We start from the raw sequence: 18,823 nt of genomic DNA, 5'->3' as shown, positions 1-18,823 counted from the left end.
GCTATAAATATTCTTGAGCTTTGTCCTGGGATATGATTAAGTTTTTTTAAAAAAATGTTTGATCCTTTCTAGTCTTGCTTTTGGGAAAGACCACAGCAGTATTTAGTCTAATTTTACTCAATTATTGAAGCAAAACCTTCCTTAATACTCTATCACATGCTCTGTGACTTTCTTATGACTGAAAGGAAAGAGAAGTATTCCTGGCTTTGTAGAAGCTTTGAAGAATAATCCATAGATTGTTCTTTCTAATCCTTTCTGGTGGCTACTTCTGCTAAAGACTCGAGAGGATCCGTTCTGTAAATATTTATCAAACACCTAGTATGTGCAAGGAAATCACAGGCCCTGAATATAGGAAACAGAAGTTGGTATCAGTTCTCTCCATTCTTCTGTCCCTTTTTTTGAGTTACCTTCAACCACCACTTTTTTTTAAGCACAGAATAACTTATGTGCTATCTTCACTAACCAAATAATATACATATTCAGCAAGGGGGAGTCTTTTTCTGCAACTTGTATCTACCTCTACATAGTAGCCTGAGTCTCTAAGAAGTAGCCCCCATTTCTCAAAGCTAAAACTTGCCTGTACTGTAGAAGTAGGATAAAAATACCTACATTTGGTCTGGAGAAATCTGGCCTGGCATCCCTTATTATATGATTTCAAAACAGTACTTAAAGGAAACCAGTTTGTGTCTTCTAAACCAGTTTGAATGCTTCCTAATGTTAGAACTTTCCCTGCTGCAGCTAGATTTTGCCCAAACTTCTTTTACCAATATCAAACTTACAGGCTTCAAAGTTCAGAAAAAAAAAATGGTAACCTCTTGCCCTTCCATATATTCTCAAATATGAAAAAAAAAATAAAGAAAAAGAAAAACATGCCAGTTAAATAGCTTCACAGCAAACAGGTCATTTCAAAAAAAGACATCCAATTATGTAGACTCTGATTACTGGTAATAATTTGGAAGTCTTAAGAAATTTAACAATTTCAGCTCAAAACAATTAAACAGAACTGTTGAAGAGAAAATCACCCTTAGACTCAACATGGCTTCAAATGCAAAAGATCAAGAAGGTTTACTGATTCTGTGTCCTTCTGTTTAGAGTCCCTAATGCTAAACATCTGAAACTTAATATTAAAGCAAATACTGCTTTGTTAAAGTTAGGATGCATAGGAAGAAGATATTTTTCAATGACAATATTTTTATATTTGATTTTTCAGTTTTGAATCCTGAACTTTCCAAAGACATAGAACTGAAAATATAAACATACAAGGAAAACTTTCCTATGTACATATATGTATATATTTTTGTTTATATAAGTCAAATATGAGAGTTGGCTCTTCAACTAATAGCCATTGATTTTGAGGGCATTTGGAGAATACAATCTTTTTATCAATAAATTCTTTCTCATAAGAATAAGGCTTTCTGGACAATACATTTTGTATTATAGTAAAGCAACTTCTAGTCTTCTCTATTTCCTTCATCTAGCAACAGCTTGAACCTGTACTCAATTTGGAAAAACCTTAAAAGGAATGACTATCCCCATCGTGATCATGACATTAAAACTTGCCAGTTCTCAGCAATTTAACTCTATCAGAACAAGCTCCAAGTAGAAACAATGGGGGAAATTCATGTACAAGTAGATGGTATTAACTCATATGATATAAGGGAAAGGTAAACAATATACATTATTTCACTGCATTATCTGCCATGCATATAGGTTGCTCCATAGACTGAGAATGTTAAGCCACCTCCTAGCAAAATACTCATGGGCGGTGCTGGAGTGGTGGCTCAGCAGTAGAGCATGTACAAGGACCTGGGTTTGATCCTCAGCACCACATAAAAAAAAATAAATAAATAAAGGTATTGTGTTCAGCTACAACTAAAAAATAAATGTACTCATGGGGCATTTTACAATTAATGAATATCTTTGGTGAAGGAATGATTGAAAGAATTAAAGGCTTAGGTGGTAAGGTAAAGTGAAATCTCCATTTGATTTTTTAAAAAGAAAAAGACAATGAGGTGAGCAGTTTGACCATTTGGAGTGCCTGCACTCTGTATCCTATATAAACTAAAATAAAGGGGGAAAAGGGCAATGAGATACCCTAAAAGGCATCTCAGTAAGACAAGTAACTCTTGTGTTATGACAAACGGAGTTTCACTAGCGACACCTTTAGTTAGCAAAATCACTTGTAAGACAAATACATTTTCCAAGCTCTGGGAAAATTATTTTTTGTCTGAAACAAAAACAAAACAAGGGACAATTACACACATACACACACACAAAGAAAAAAAAAGAAAGAAAAAAAGAAAAGAAAAGAAAAAAGAAAAATTCACTCACAGATTCCTTTCCCATCTTCTTTTGTAGTCGAGTTTGCCACTGGACGGCTTGCATAACAATGGCTTCCCATCTTCTTTCAAGATTTACAATGATCAGCTGCATGGGCTGGTGGTCTGCGTTCAAATTGCAGGTCTCACGGTCATCCAGTAGATGCTGGCATAATCGAAGAATGGAGGCCACTCCTCGACGTCTCTGCTTTATTTCACGACAGAGGGACTGCAACACAGAATTGTTACAATCTATGAACTGAACGGTTATAGGGCGGAGTTCCCTAAAACATGAAACATTCCCTTCCACCATAATTTTGAATTGTAATTATATGCTAGTTACAAACAACAGGACAAGAAGAAGGGCCCCGAGGTCTCTATAGATAGCTAACTAATGCTAGAGAAATTAGCTTCATTCCTTTTTCACTTATTTCTTCCCTTTTTCACTTATTTCTTCCTTTAAAATGTAGGTTCCCACCTTGAAACCTAGGTAGTTAACAATTTCTAATCTAATGAAATAAATCATTTAGGGCATATGAATGCTAAACAGATTGACATGCTTTTTCAAGGTCAAAGAAACACAAAAAATTGAAATATACTCCAAAATAAAATGGAATTTTTCCAAATTTATTTCTAGATTCTTTGAAAAGAACAAGTTCAGTTTTTTACTGTCTGAGAATGAATTGAATACGGTTGCAAAGAATTTTTATATATAAAAGCTATTATCTGAAAAAAAAGAGATAAGCAGTATTTCTCTTCCAAAGCTTGATTAACAAAGCAATAATGTTCTGAAAACAGAAATTAAGATACTGGATTATTACTGCACTATTTGTTGGTTGCTGTGTTTCTTTTAATAGACATCACACTATTTAAGAAGGATATGCATGCATCAAAATAGCATTTTGCTCCCAGAAGCATTTGTATTACTGCAGTGACCCTAAGCTGAACAATTCAAGCAAAATAGTGGGTACACATGTCTAAAAATATTATATCCTTTCTTTGCCTACGGATAGTGTGTAAGTGATATTCTAATTCAAAGCCTTCAGGAGAAATGATGATTATATCCACAAACATCACTGAATTACTAATCTCCCTCCACTGCCACAATTGGACTGTTCTAACAGTTAACAGATTGCTTATTAATCAACAAGAGTAAACAAGACAATGCAATTTCATTTAGTGTGAGAGTTTTAATGCCTGAAAGTATTTGTGCTTAAAATGTTAATCTAGATAAGGCTTCATTAGAAGAAGTCTTAAAATGATTAAGTGCAATTCATTGAAATGTGCATGGAGTAGGGGTAGTAGATCAGCAGGTGGACATTTCATACAGATGTTCCACTTATTGATATAATGCATGCTATAGCCATTTAAATGACCGTAACTCAGTAATAGCTGGAATTCTATTATTTCTATAATGAGAGAACCCTGTACCTTTAATATTTCTGAATTTTAAATAAGGTGAATGACAAATTCCCAAACCTCTATTTATGGCAAAATATGACTAGGAATTTTATTATTCAATTTATACCAGTGCAGCAGTTTCAGTTTTGTTTCCTGGGCTTACCCTTATTTATTTTCCTAGGGTTCATTACTATTTTCCTATATAGCTCCTGATACAACAACCAGGTCTGACAAATTTCTTTACTGATACTATACATTAGTTCACTGCTGATTGAGGGGAACTCCTAGATATTCAAGGATAAAACTTGAAAGCCCTTTAAAGCAACAAGAATTGTTTCCATCTCCTCCTCCATTCTGCCAGCTGTCCTTTCTTGATCCACATGCATATTCTCTCTCTCTCTCTTTGACACATACACAGACACACACACACACCCCTACACATCCTATACACTCTTACTCAACAACAACTGTTGAGCAGTCCAAACTACAAAGTCCACTGAATACTTGTCAGTTTTTGGCCCAATACTGAATGGTTCAACATAATATTATCACCAATTGAAATTGGTTCAAATGCTTCTTAAGGAAATGCACACTAAGAATTCTGTTTTTTGGGGGCTAGGATTGTGGCTCAGCGGTAGAGCGCTGGTCTAGCACCTGTGAGGCCCTGGGTTCAATTCTCAGCACCACATAAAATAAATAAATAAAATAAAGGTGTTGTGTCAACTACTTCTAAAAAACAAATGTTTTTAAAAAAGGAATTTTGTTTTTTGTTTTGTGGTTAATTTATTAAACGAAAGGGCTACAAAAACCAAAAGATGATTTGTGTCATAGTCCTAGATTTTTAAAACCACTGTTTGAAGTTACACTAGAATAGTAATTACATTTCTCAAGTAAACAAAAAGTCCCCAAGTTCTTAGTCTAAGGAAAATTTGCAATTAATGGCACTAAAGGTATGTATGGATGACTCCATAATAAGTAAGGCACAGTCCATACAAGATAGTATCTGCAAAATGCCCTTATGGGCTTCATTCACCCTCACAGGTATTTTCAAAGTTCTAAAACAGGACTCCTGAGGTTGGTATGGGAAATTTTTATAAATATCATTGGCCATATTTTTTGTAAGTGTCTATAATATATGTAATATCTAAATATCCAGAAAAGCTTCACCCCCTTATCTTAATGCACATGAATTAAGACGAAATGGTGGTTTAAAAATGTAAAAGCAGTTACTATTGATATTCACTACCTGATTTTTCAACCTTCACAATTCTACATTTTTCTTACTTTAAATATCTAAAGGGCTTAGTCTACATTCTGGATTAATAATTTATTCTATATGTACACTCTTCAAAAGGAGAGGAAAATTGAGAATTTTACATGGCAAACATTTCAGTACTTTTTAAAAATAGGAGATATATCTGGTAAAATAACATTCTTCTACATAAATGTGTTTCCATGACAACATTAAAATATACATATTTATTTATAATCACAAACACATACTAAATAAAATCAGTGGATCTGCTGGCAACATTTCTCAGAATCAGTAGTTTACATTATTTCCATGATAAACTATGCACAGAGAAATGATAAATATAACTACATAGGAATAAATGATTATTATGACTATTTTTGTCTTACATTTCAGAGAACTGTATTTTTAAATAGAAACCCAAGCCAGGCAATCTAAGTAAGGCACAGAAATATGACAAACTTATCCTTACCTCTCTCTTCTCTGCTACACTGACCTCCTCAAATATGTACTGTACCTTCAATGCTAGGTACTCATTCAGGAATAAAGGTTTCAAAAATGAACAAGCTACTGCTGCTCCTTTCCTCAAGGAGCTGAAAGTCTACTGGAAGTGAACTATACAGATAAGTATAACCATACAAATGAGTATAAAACAAAGAGGGAAGGAAGTCTGTGCAGGTTAATATTGGAGAAACTAATGAAATCTTCAAGGAAATGGTGGAAACCAGGAAATCCAAGATAAAAGATGGGTGATAGTAGTTACAGGGATAGAAGACCTAGAGACATGTGAATGTGGCAAACAAGTCTGAACTAGTACCTTTGGGTGTTTAATAGTTGGGGAAAATGAGAACGAAATGGATGAAAAGGGAGTTATAGCATAGAGAAGTTTGGAATGCCTTCCATTATTGCTAATTTTGAAGCATTTTCCTTAATATCTAATGAGGTCATGGCTGGTTCCTGTGCATGGTCATATTGCCCTCCTGGAGAAGTATAAGACAAGAAGAGGTACAGGAAATTCAAAAGAAAGAGAAGCATAACTAATATCAATATGTCAAAGAAAAGTATTCCAAATGCTTTAATATTTAGTTGTCATTTGGTAATTTTTTGGCAATTTCTTCCTGCAAGGCTACCTTTGTTAGTATAGAGGATTGTCTCAGAAACCCAATTGTTACAGTGCAGTTTGATGTGCCACTTTTAAATTTCTTTTCTTTTTTTAAAATATTTTTTTAGTTGTAGATGGACACTATATATATATATATATATATATATATATATATATATATATATATAATTTTTTTAATGTGGTGCTGAGGATCAAACCCAGTGCCTATCACATGCCAGACGACTGCACCACCACTGAGCCACAACCCCAGCCCCCCCCACACTTTTAAATTTCTAATGACCAATTATATTTACTTATGTTTCTACTCATTTTCATCATGTTTCCAAAAAGGCAGATTTGCTATAAAAAGGAGAAGCATTAAAAAAAAATAAAAATTCTTATGTTTGTTTTTCCTTTACAAAGAACAGATTTACAACACTCTAAACATTTTTCCCCCCTTGGGGAGGGATCATATTATGAAAGAGTTGCTAACAGGGAAAAGATTTTTGTTTTACATCTATAGGCTGTTAATTTGGTTTCTAATTCACCAATGGCAATTTACAAGGGTTTTGTTTTGGTTTACCTCCTGACATCCCTGGTCAACTTTCCAAATGTTGAAATCATTCATATACTGAACCAAATAGACAAAATCATTCCTGGCACTAGCTTCAGTATGATGTCATTGAAGGTAAGACTTTCAATGCTGCTACTTTATTCTTCACAATATCTCAAATGTATGGCAAATGCTAATGTTTTACATAGAAATATTATATTTACTTGTATGTACATGTACTTGATATTGAATAAATGCCATCTACTTCATATGATGATGTAAACAAACTTACAATAAAAATAATTACTATAAGTAGATCAAGAACTGTTAAAATATTACACATACATAAGTAAAATGTGAGAACCAAATAGAGGAAAGAGAGATTAAGAGAAAAACAATGTTTCAAAACCACCAAAACTTGGGCGGGGGTTGTGGTTCAGTGGTACAACAATTACCTTGCACATGTGAGGTACTAAGTACAATCCTCAGTACCTCAGTACTAAGTACAGTACCTCAGTACACACAAAAATAAATAAATAAAAATACTGTGTCCATCTACAACTGAAAATATTTTATGAAACACCAAAACTCAATATATGTTTAAAACATAAATTCTAAGAAATTTGTCTCCAATATCATAATTTTATTCAACATTAATTTAATATTATTAGGTAGGTCAGTATAAACAAAGTAATAGAACTTCAGATAATCTGAAAATTGAAACAGAAACTATGACGCGATTCCATTTATAAAGGCAAATATTACTTCTAGATTGATCACTTGTTTACCAATATCTATTTTTTAAATTCATCCTTTCTAGATATACATGGCAATAGAGTGTTTTTTGACATATTACACATACATAGAATAAGTATGACTTGTTCCAATTAGGATGATTTTGGTTGTATATGATGTGGAATTACTTTGGTCATGTGTTAATATATAAGGATAGAAAAGATATGTCCAATTCATTCTACTGTCTTTTCTATTCCCATCCTCCCTCCCTTCCCTTCATTCCCCTTTTTTATGATATGAGCAATTGCTTTCTCTTTGTCTGCTACCTGTAGCCAGATTTTCTAGAGTAGAGGTCCTCAGAGTCTTATTCCCAGGTCCCAGGGGTATTAGCATCACCCAGGAATTGTTAGAACTGCAAATTCTCTGGGGCCATACCATATCTTCTGAATCGGGAACTTTGGGATGAGGCCCAGTGAGGTACAGTTTAACAAGTACTACATGTGATTTCACTGCATGTCAAAATTTGAGAAGACAAGTCTACAGGGAATAGAGAAATTAGTTTTCAGATAAAAGCATCTTGTCAAGTAGATTTTTTACAAGTATAAACAGAAGGTATAAATTCTGATTCTAAAATCAAACTGATAGCCAAGAGTCGAAGGACAATGATAATTAGTGATCACTCTTTTTCTTATTGTCATCAAATGACCAAAATATAAATAAATGAATAAATCAGTGCAATAGTTTGGATCTTGAATGTTCCCCCAGAGACCCATGCTTGGTTTTTCCCCAGGGTGATACTTCTGGGAGGTGGTGGGGCCTTTAGGAAGTAGGCCTAGTGGGAGATCTTTAGGTCATTTGGGGAATGCCCCTGAAGGGAATTGTGGGACTTTTCCTAGTTGTCTCTTTGCTTCCTGGCTAGAAGTTTTGTGGTTTCGCTCCACCACTCACTAGCACCCTGGTGTGCTGCCTCCTTACAGGTCCAAAACAATGGGCCAACCTGTCATGGACTAGAAATTCCAAAACTGAGCCAAAACAAACCTTCTCTCTTAAGTTGGTTATCTCATGTATATAACTTGTTATGTCAAAAAGCTAACTAATATAATCAGTGAATAGATCTTTTCATCCAACCTTATCTTTATGTTATTAATATTTTCTTGATGATATCCAAAAATTTCAGTGAAATTATAACTGAACCTGTGTTAAATTCTTTTTTTTTTTCATTTTTCATGATTTTATAGCACTGATATTGTCAGATCACCACAAACAAAAAATAAATTTTATGTATGAAGCATTGGCTAAATTATAATTGTAGAAAAGAGAAAAACTGAAATACAAAAAATAGTACATTCTGAAACATTGGAGTTCATTTGATCAAGTTCATACGATGAATGATAAACATAATTCAATATAGTAATGATTCAAGGGAAACATCATCCAACGATATATAAAAATGATTTGGTAGATTAAACTTTCCTTAAATCAAACTACTCATAACCAAACAATATAGAACAAACAAAAAGTATTATCTGTAACAACTAACATTATGCCTAACATTTCTCTTAAAATGTGTACAATTCTAAAATTACTGCTCAGTTAAAAACAAGACTACATATGAAAAAGTGTGTGAAAACAAAAACTGGATTTTCTTTTTTGTCCATATATATTTTTGTTGCTCCCTTTATAGCAAAAGTCCTAAATAGAATCATCAACACCTGTCAACTCCTCTTCTCTCATGCTTCTTTAATCTCATATCAATTAGGATTTTGCTTCAACTGGTACACAGAAATTGCTTCCTTCAAGGTCCCCAATGACCTTCCAGTTGCTGAATATAACTGCTTACATAAATTCTAATTTTGCTGTGAAAAGATGCCATCCTTTGATTCACCATTTCTCCTGACTTCCAGAATGCATTTTAGATTTTGTGTGACCTCACTTGATGCTGCTTCTCATCTTCATTTGCCTTCCTTTCATTTCATTCAAAACACTAAACATCAGAATGGTCTGGGTTTCATTCTTGGACTTCAACTCATCTCTCCTTGCCAGCAGTCCCCTGATGGACTTTTCCAGTTGCACTCCGTTAAATAAACCCATGTATCCATAAATCTAAAACTTTTGTCACTGGCTTAAACTTTCTGTTGATCTTCAACTCCATGCTTCACATTAACTTGTTATCTCAAATTGGACATTTAGTAGGTAAGTAAGCATTTGTATATCTAAAACAAAATTTGAATATTCTGCATTCTTTCCAAAGGCAAAGTTTTCATCTTTCTTGATGACTATTCCATAATTCCAGCTGCACAGTACAACAACTTTGAAAGCCAAAGCTGACACCACCTTCAATCCATCAGGAAAACCTGCTCTTTTAAAACAGTATATTCAGAAGCAGGCCATTACACATAAACTATATTGCTAATACATCCATCATGGATTTCCATTTTTGGATTAGTGTGATGAATTTCTAACAGATCCCCCCCACACACTATACTTTCCACTATTGTCAGTAGATTTTTCTCAAAACGGCAATCAGAACTTTTATATGTAAAAGTGCAATGATAGCCCTCCTCTGTTCAAATGTGTGCATTGGTTCTTCACTTCAATAAATTGTCACCTTACCAAGGTCCCAAATGATCTATATAACACAGACCCTCTTTGCCCTGTATATTCTTGCCATTTTAACTAACCCTACTGTATTCCAGCTGTCCTGATATTTTTGCTATTAAGCAACACCAGGTATATTTCCACAGGTTCTCTTTTTTTTTTTTTTTCCTTTTTTTTTTTAATGAACAATTTTGTAGAAAACTCATGTATTAAACTGTTATATGTTATAACATGGTATTTTAAGAGCTTTTCAAGTAGTTTCAGATGTTATGATTAATATTCCAAATTTTATTTTTTTTATTTTTTTATTTTTATTTTATTTTTTTTTATTGTTGGTCATTCAAAACATTACATAGTTCTTAATACATCATATTTCACAGTTTGATTCAAGTGGGTTATGAACTCCCAATTTTACCCCATATACAGATTGCTGAATCACATCAGTTACCCTTCCATTGATTGACATATTGCCTTTCTAGTGTCTGATGTATTCTGCTGTCTGTCCTATTCTCTACTATCCCCCCTCCCCTCCCCTCCCCTCCCCTCCCCTCCCCTTTTCTCTCTCTACCCCTTCTACTGTAAATCATTTCTTCCATTTGTATTATCTTGTCTTACCCCTCCTTTCCTCTTATATGACATTTTGTATAACCCTGAGGATCGCCTTCCATTTCCATGCAATTTCCCTTCTCACTCCCTTTCCCTCCCACCTCTCATCCCTGTTTAATGTAAATCTTCTTCTCAAGCTCTTCGTCCCTACCCTGTCCTTGTTTACTCTCCTTATATCAAAGGAGTCATTTGGAATTTGTTTTTTAAAGATTGACTAGCTTCACTTAGCATAATCTGCTCTAATGCCATCCATTTCCCTCCAAATTCTATGATTTTGTCATTTTTTAATGCAGAGTAATACTCCATAGTATATAAATGCCACATTTTTTTTATCCATTCATCTATTGAAGGGCATCTAGGCTGGTTCCACAGTCTTGCTATCGTGAATTGAGCTGCTATGAACATCGATGTAGCAGTGTCCCTGTAGCATGCTCTTGTTAGGGCTTTAGGGAATAGACCGAGAAGGGGAATAGCTGGGTCGAATGGTGGTTCCATTCCCAGCTTTCCAAGAAATCTCCATACTGCTTTCCAAATTGGCTGCACCAATTTGCAGTCCCACCAGCAATGAACAAGAGTGCCCTTTTCCCCGCATCCTCTCCAGCACTTATTGTTGTTTGACTTCCTAATGGCTGCCAGTCTTACTGGAGTGAGATGGTATCTTAGGGTAGTTTTGATTTGCATTTCTCTGACTGCTAGCGATGGTGAGCATTTTTTCATGTACTTGTTGATTGATTGTATGTCCTCCTCTGAGAAGTGTCTGTTCAGGTCCTTGGCCCATTTATTGATTGGGTTATTTGTTATCTTATTGTCTAATTTTTTGAGTTCTTTGTATATTCTGGTTATTAGGGCTCTATCTGAAGTGTGTGGAGTAAAGATTTGTTCCCAGGATGTAGGCTCCCTGTTTATCTCTCTTATTGTTTCTTTTGCTGAGAAAAAACTTTTTAGTTTGAGTAAGTCCCATTTGTTGATTCTATTTGTTAACTCTAGCGCTATGGGTGTCCTATTGAGGAATTTGGAGCCCGACCCCACAGTATGTAGATCATAGCCAACTTTTTCTTCTATCAGATGCCGTGTCTCTGATTTAATATCAAGCTCCTTGATCCATTTTGAGTTAACTTTTGTGCATGGCGAGAGATAGGGATTCAGATTCATTTTGATGCAGATGGATTTCCAGTTTTCCCAGCACCATTTGTTGAAGATGCTATCCTTCTTCCATTGCATGCTTTTAGCCCCTTTATCGAATATAAGATAGTTGTAGTTTTGTGGATTGGTTACTGTGTCCTCTATTCTGTACCATTGGTCCACCCGCCTGTTTTGGTACCAGTACCATGCTGTTTTTGTTACTATTGCTCTGTAGTATAGTTTGAAGTCTGGTATCGCTATACCGCCTGATTCACACTTCCTGCTTAGTATTGTTTTTGCTATTCTGGGTCTTTTATTATTCCATATGAATTTCATGATTCTTTTATCTATTTCTACAAGAAATGCTGTTGGGATTTTGATTGGCATTGCATTGAACTTATAGAGAACTTTTGGTAATATCGCCATTTTGATGATGTTAGTTCTGCCTATCCATGAGCAGGGTATATTTTTCCATCTTCTAAGGTCTTCTTCTATATCTTTCTTTAAGGTTCTGTAATTTTCATTGTATAAATCTTTCACCTCTTTTGTTAGGTTGATTCCCAAGTATTTTATTTTTTGGGGGGATATTGTGAATGGAGTAGTTGTCCTCATTTCCGTTTCAGAGGGTTTGTCGCTGATATACAGGAATGCCTTTGATTTATGCGTGTTGATCTTATATCCTGCCACTTTGCTGAATTCATTTATTAGCTCTAATAGCTTCTTTGTAGACCCTTTTGGGTCTGCTAGGTATAGAATCATATCATCTGCAAATAGTGATAATTTAAGTTCTTCTTTTCCTATTTTTATGCCTTTAATTTCTTTCGTCTGTCTAATTGCTCTGGCCAGTGTTTCGAGGACTATGTTGAACAGAAGTGGTGAGAGAGGGCATCCCTGTCTTGTACCAGATCTTAGAGGGAATGCCTTCAATTTTTCTCCATTCAGAATGATGCTGGCCTGTGGCTTATCATAGATTGCTTTTACAATGTTGAGGTATGATCCAGTTATCCCTAATTTTTCTAGAGTTTTGAACATAAAGGGATGCTGTACTTTGTCGAATGCTTTTTCTGCATCTATCGAGATGATCATATGGTTCTTATTTTTAAGTCTATTGATGTGGTGAATAACATTAATTGATTTCCGTATATTGAACCAGCCTTGCATCCCATGGATGAATCCTACTTGATCATGGTGTATAATTTTTTTGATATGTATTTGAATCCGATTCGCCAGAATTTTATTGAGGATTTTTGCGTCAAGGTTCATTAGAGATATTGGTCTGTAGTTTTCTTTCTTTGAAGTGTCTTTGTCTGGTTTCGGAATCAGGGTGATGTTGGCCTCGTAGAATGAATTTGGAAGTTCTCCCTCTTTTTCTATTTCCTGAAATAGCTTGAAAAGTATTGGTGTTAGTTCCTCTTTAAAGGTTTTGTAAAACTCTGCTGTATACCCATCCGGTCCTGGGCTTTTCTTAGTTGGTAATCTTTTGATGGTTTCTTCTATTTCCTCTATTGTTATTGGTCTGTTTAGGTTGTCTATATCCTCCTGACTCAATCTGGGCAGATCATAAGACTTAAGGAATTTATCTATGCCTTCACTATCTTCTATTTTATTGGAGTATAAGGATTCAAAATAATTTCTAATTATCTTCTGTATTTCTGAAGTGTCTGTTGTGATATTGCCTTTTTCATCCCGTATGCTAGTAATTTGGGTTCTCTCTCTTCTTCTCTTCGTTAGCATGGCTAAGGGTCTGTCAATTTTATTTATTTTTTCAAAGAACCAACTTTTAGTTTTGTCAATTTTTTCAATTGTTTCTTTTGTTTCAATTTCATTAATTTCAGCTCTGATTTTAATTATTTCTTGCCTTCTACTTCTTTTGCTATTGTTTTGCTCTTCTTTTTCTAGGATTTTGAGATGAAGTATGAGATCATTTATTTGTTGGTTTTTTCTTTTTTTGAGGAATGAACTCCAAGCAATGAATTTTCCTCTTAGAACTGCTTTCAATGTGTCCCATAGATTCCGATATGTTGTGTCTGTGTTTTCATTTGACTCTAGGAAGTTTTTAATTTCCTCCTTGATGTCTTCTAAAACCCATTGATCACTTAGCAACCTATTGTTGATTCTCCAAGTGATGCTTGATTTTTCCTTCCTTCTTTTATCATTGATTTTCAGTTTCATTCCATTATGATCAGATAAGATGCATGGTATTATCTCTACCCCTTTATATTGTCTAAGAGTTGCCCTGTGACATAATATATGGTCTATTTTTGAGAAGGTTCCATGTGCTGCTGAGAAAAAAGTGTAACTACTTAATGTTGGGTGGTATAGTCTATATATGTCAATTAAGTCTAGGTTGTTGATTGTGTTGTTGAGTTCTATAATTTCCTTATTTAACTTTTGTTTGGTAGATCTGTCGAGTGGTGAGAGAGGTGAGTTGAAGTCTCCCATGATTATTGTATGGTGGTCTATTAGACTCTTGAACTTGAGAAGAATTTGCTTGATGAACACAGCTGCACCATTATTTGGGGCATATATATTTATGATTGTTATGTCTTGTTGGTGTATGGTTCCCTTGAGCAGTATGAAGTGTCCTTCTTTGTCCCTTTTGATTAACTTTGGCTTGAAATCTATTTTATTGGATATGAGTATGGACACTCCTGCTTGTTTCCGCAGTCCATATGAGTGGTATGATTTTTCCCAACCTTTCACCTTCAGTCTATGAATATCTTTTCCTATCAGATGCGTCTCCTGTAGGCAGCATATTGTTGGGTCTTGTTTTGTGATCCATTCTACTAGCCTGTGTCTCTTAATTGGTGAGTTTAAGCCATTAACATTTAGGGTTACTATTGAGATATGGTTTGTTCTTCCAGCCATATTTGTTTATTAATGCTATTAAACCTGATTTGTTTTCCCCCCTTTACTGTCCTACCTCCCACTGTTGGTTTTCATTATTGTTTTCCATTTCCTCTTCCTGTAGTGTTTTGCCAAGGATTTTTTGAAGAGATGGTTTTCTAGCTGCAAATTCTTTTAACTTTTGTTTATCATGGAATGTTTTAATTTCATCTTCCATCCTAAAGCTTAATTTCGCTGGATACACGATTCTTGGTTGGAACCCATTTTCTTTTAGCGTTTGAAATATGTTATTCCAGGATCTTCTAGCTTTTAGAGTCTGTGTTGAGAGATCAGCTGTTATCCTGATTGGTTTACCCCTAAATGTAATCTGCTTCCTTTCTCTTGTAGCTTTTAAAATTCTCTCCTTATTCTGTATGTTTGACATCTTCATTATAATGTGTCTAGGTGTGGATCTCTTATGATTTTGCACGTTCGGCGTCCTGTAGGCTTCTAAGATTTGGGGTTCTGTCTCATTCTTCAAGTCTGGGAAGTTTTCTCTTATTATTTCACTGAACAGATTGTTTATTCCTTTGGTTTGGAGCTCTGTGCCTTCCTGTATCCCAATGACTCTTAAGTTTGGTCTTTTGATATTATCCCATAGTTCTTGGATGTTCTGCTCATGGTTTCTTAGCAGACTTGCTGAGCTGTCTATGTTCTTTTCCAGTTGAAATACTTTATCTTCATTGTCTGATGTTCTCTCTTCTAGGTGATCTACTCTGCTGGTAGTATTCTCAATTGAGTTTTTAGGTTGGTTTATTGTTTCCTGCATTTCTAGGATTTCTATTTGTTTGTTTTTTATTACCTCTATCTCCCTGTGAAATTGATCTTTTACTTCCTGGATTTGTTTGTCAATGTGGTCTTTCATTATCTGATTTTGCTGTCTCATGTCTTCCTTGAGACTCCAGATCATCTGAAGCATGTATATCCTGACCTCTCTATCTGACATTCCATCTGTTGCACCTATTACCTCTTCTAAAGTTGAGTTGACCTGCATTGCCTGTGGTCCTTTCTTTCCTTGTCTTTTCATACTGCTGGCGTTTCTTTCTGTTTGGTGAAACTGTTGTGTTTTTGAAATTTTCCCTCTATTTATTTATATTGCTCTTGTATGGTTGAAAGATCACCTTGCAGGGCAGGTAGTGGCTGTGATACTCCTCCAATTTGTGTGATCCGTCTGTTACGCTGGCAGGCCCTAGGTCTACTCTTCTGGTCGGTCAAAGGTCCGCCTACCCAGCAGGCATGAGGGGCACCTCTGTCACTCCGCAGGTTGCTGGGCCTGACCTCCCGATGGGTCGAAGGTTCGCTTAGCTTGCAGGCACTGGGGGAGGGGCCGGTTCCACCCCTCAGTAGGCCGCTCGGCCCGATCTGCCAGTGGTCACAGCCCCGCCTACCTTGCAGACACTGGGGGAGGGGACGGGCCTGCCCTTCAGCCAGCCGCCGGCCCTGTCCTACTTGTGGGTCCTGTCCGCGTTCCCTGCAGGCGTGCGTAGCTGATCTCTCGCTCGGCAGGTTGCTGGACCTGACCCGCCCGTGGGTTGCAGGTTCGCCTAGCTTTCAGGCCTGTGTTAAATTCTTTGCAACCAATATTTGGAGCTTCTACTCCTATTTTTACCAAATGTCATTCACTAGTTAATGCCTCTAATAATACGACATTGTGCTAAATTAAATAGAAGCCCTGCTAACAGAACGTTTACACAATAAAACAGAATGATGAAGATTCTTAGGAAGGTAAAAGAGATCAGGTGCATATAATGTTGACACCTGCAGTCATGGTCCAATAAGAATATAGAACAAGTGGGGAAAATGAGAGGCTATACTGGTACCCTATGCAATTTCAGAAGATGCTTTTGACTGGTTGATTCCAGATCATTATTTTGGGGGGCAAGGTTAGCAATAGTCATATGCAGGATATTTATTATAGCAATAAGCATTTTTTGAGTATCAATTATTTGCCATACACTGTACTTTTCATTACAGGATTAACATTAGTGGATGAGCGGTATATAATAAGAAGTATTACCTGTGCTTAAGATCTTATAATCTGACTGGAAAGAGAAGATGCTGATTCCTTAGCATGAGATAAATAAATGTAAAGCAAAGGTTATTGGTAAAACAACTCATCAGGTTGAAATAGGTTTAAAATAAGGTAAGGGAGGGGAAAATTATTTGTGAATAGTATGACCATGATCCAAGTTTAAAGTGCAATTGATATATATGCTATATTATGGCAATTTACTTAGAGAATAAGAAAGTCCATTACTAGCTGCAGTATATAGATTAGGATTCACAGAATTAAAACTAGGCTTAGAAGATGCTGAAGATTGGAAAGGAGGAGGGAAGCAAATATAGGCATTACAGATTAGAGTATGCACAGAAGAAAAGGTCAAGAAATCATAATTTTTGTAACATTTTAACATGGAAATTCAAGTGGGTATGATGATAATCATTGTTAAATCATTCATTCATTCATCTAAATGTACTTATTGAGTGCCTCCTACATGCCAGGCACTGTCCTCAGTGATAGAATATAGCAGTGTGCAAGGTACACAAGATTTCTTATTCATAAAACTTACATTTTCATGTATGAAGGTGAGAGAAGCTAGAAATAAAACATAAATAAATATTCTAAAATATCAGATAGTATCAAGAGCTATAAAATAAATAGGGTGATACAATAGAAGTAGATGGGAAGTTACTTTAGATTGGGTCTTCAATAAAGCTTCTCTGAAGAGGTAACATACAATAACAAGTTCAGATGGAGAAACAAAATGTGACTTACTGTTCTGATGCTGTAATAGTTTAGATAAAATAATGTTTATAAAGTAAAAGCTATTATATTTCATTAAAGTCTTATTTTAAAATTAAATATAGAGTACTATGATTAAAATTTAATGCTTATAAATAAAATAAATTAAGTTTAAAAATTATTAGTGCAATTAAGTCAAGAAACAATAGTCTTTATTAAAAAATGGTGCTGGGACAACTGGATATCCACATGTAAAGGACTGAATTGGACCCCGACTTTGTACCACATGTAAAACTAATTCAAGATGAATCATAGACCAAAATGTGAGAGCTAGAACTATAAAAATCTTAGAAGGAAACAGAGGAGTAGGTGTTCATTACCTTGAGTTAGCCAATGTTTTCCCAGAATGACAGGAAAAGTAGAAATGACTTTTGACTTCTTAGATAAAATACCAAAGTACAAGCAATTTTTGGACTTCTTAAAACTTCTACATTTCAAATGACTCCATCAAAAAAGTGAAAGGACAACTCACAAAATGGAAAGAGATTTTTCAACATTACATACCTGATTAAAGATTTATATCCAAAATATATTTAAAAATTCTTACAATAAAAGTAGTCTTTTAAATGGCCAAAGTATTTGAGTAGACATTTTTTTAAAGACATAAAATGGCCTATAAACACATGAAAAGATACTCAACATCATTAGCCATCAGTAAAATGCAAATATAAAATAACTTGATAGCACTATGTTTCTACTAAGTTGTCTAAAATACAAAAATACAAAAATAATAAGTGTTGATCATACTAGAGAATTTGGGACTCACATACATTGCAGATGGAATTGTAAAATGGTGCGGCTACTTTAGAAAACAGTATGACATTTTGTCCAAAATTTGAACATAGACTTACTCTATGATCCAGCAACTTTACTCCTAGGTAAGTATTCATGAGAACTGAAAACACTTGATCACATAAAAGTCTGTACAAAAATATTTATAATAGCATTATTCATAATAGCTCAAAAGTATAAACAATCCAAACATCCATCAATCAATGGGTGAATAAACAAAACATAGCATACTCATATAACAAAATATTATTTGACAATAAAAAGGCATTAAATATCAATACATACTACAACATGGATAGACCTTGCGAACATTATGCTAAGTGAAAAAAGCTACACACAAAAGGTCATATATTACCTGTCTTTATTTATATGAAATGTCCAAAACAGGATAATGGATAGAAACAAAGTAGAACAGTGGTTACCAAGGGCTTCAGTAAGGGTAAAATAGGGAGTAACTGTTAATAGGTAAAGAGTTTCTTGTAGAGGTGATGAAAATGTTTTGAAATCAGATTCTGTAGTATGTGAATCATACTTCAACAAAATTGTTAATTTGAAAAAAGTTCTATTTCTTCATCAATCATGTAACTGATTTTATAATCAGAAAACTTATTATTCTCCTAGGGTATTATGTATGCTTGTGTTACTAGTGATACCA

The 18,823-nt window shown here is 34.9% G+C and overlaps 1 protein-coding gene across 2 annotated transcripts in view; it reads right to left on the bottom strand.

Annotated features, from left to right (window-relative positions):
• Positions 1 to 18,823, bottom strand: part of Akap6 (A-kinase anchoring protein 6) — a 321,551-nt gene that overhangs the window by 42,281 nt on the left and 260,447 nt on the right. For both annotated transcript variants that reach the window (XM_026413799.2, XM_026413806.2), the window contains exon 11: positions 2,332 to 2,547. In XM_026413799.2, coding sequence (XP_026269584.2) covers positions 2,332 to 2,547 — 216 coding nt within the window. The remainder of the gene's footprint in view (positions 1 to 2,331; positions 2,548 to 18,823) is intronic.

The sequence above is a fragment of the Urocitellus parryii genome, chromosome 6 (assembly GCF_045843805.1).
Source record: "Urocitellus parryii isolate mUroPar1 chromosome 6, mUroPar1.hap1, whole genome shotgun sequence".
NCBI lineage: Eukaryota > Metazoa > Chordata > Mammalia > Rodentia > Sciuridae > Urocitellus > Urocitellus parryii.
This window is presented reverse-complemented; position numbering and strand designations above follow the sequence as displayed.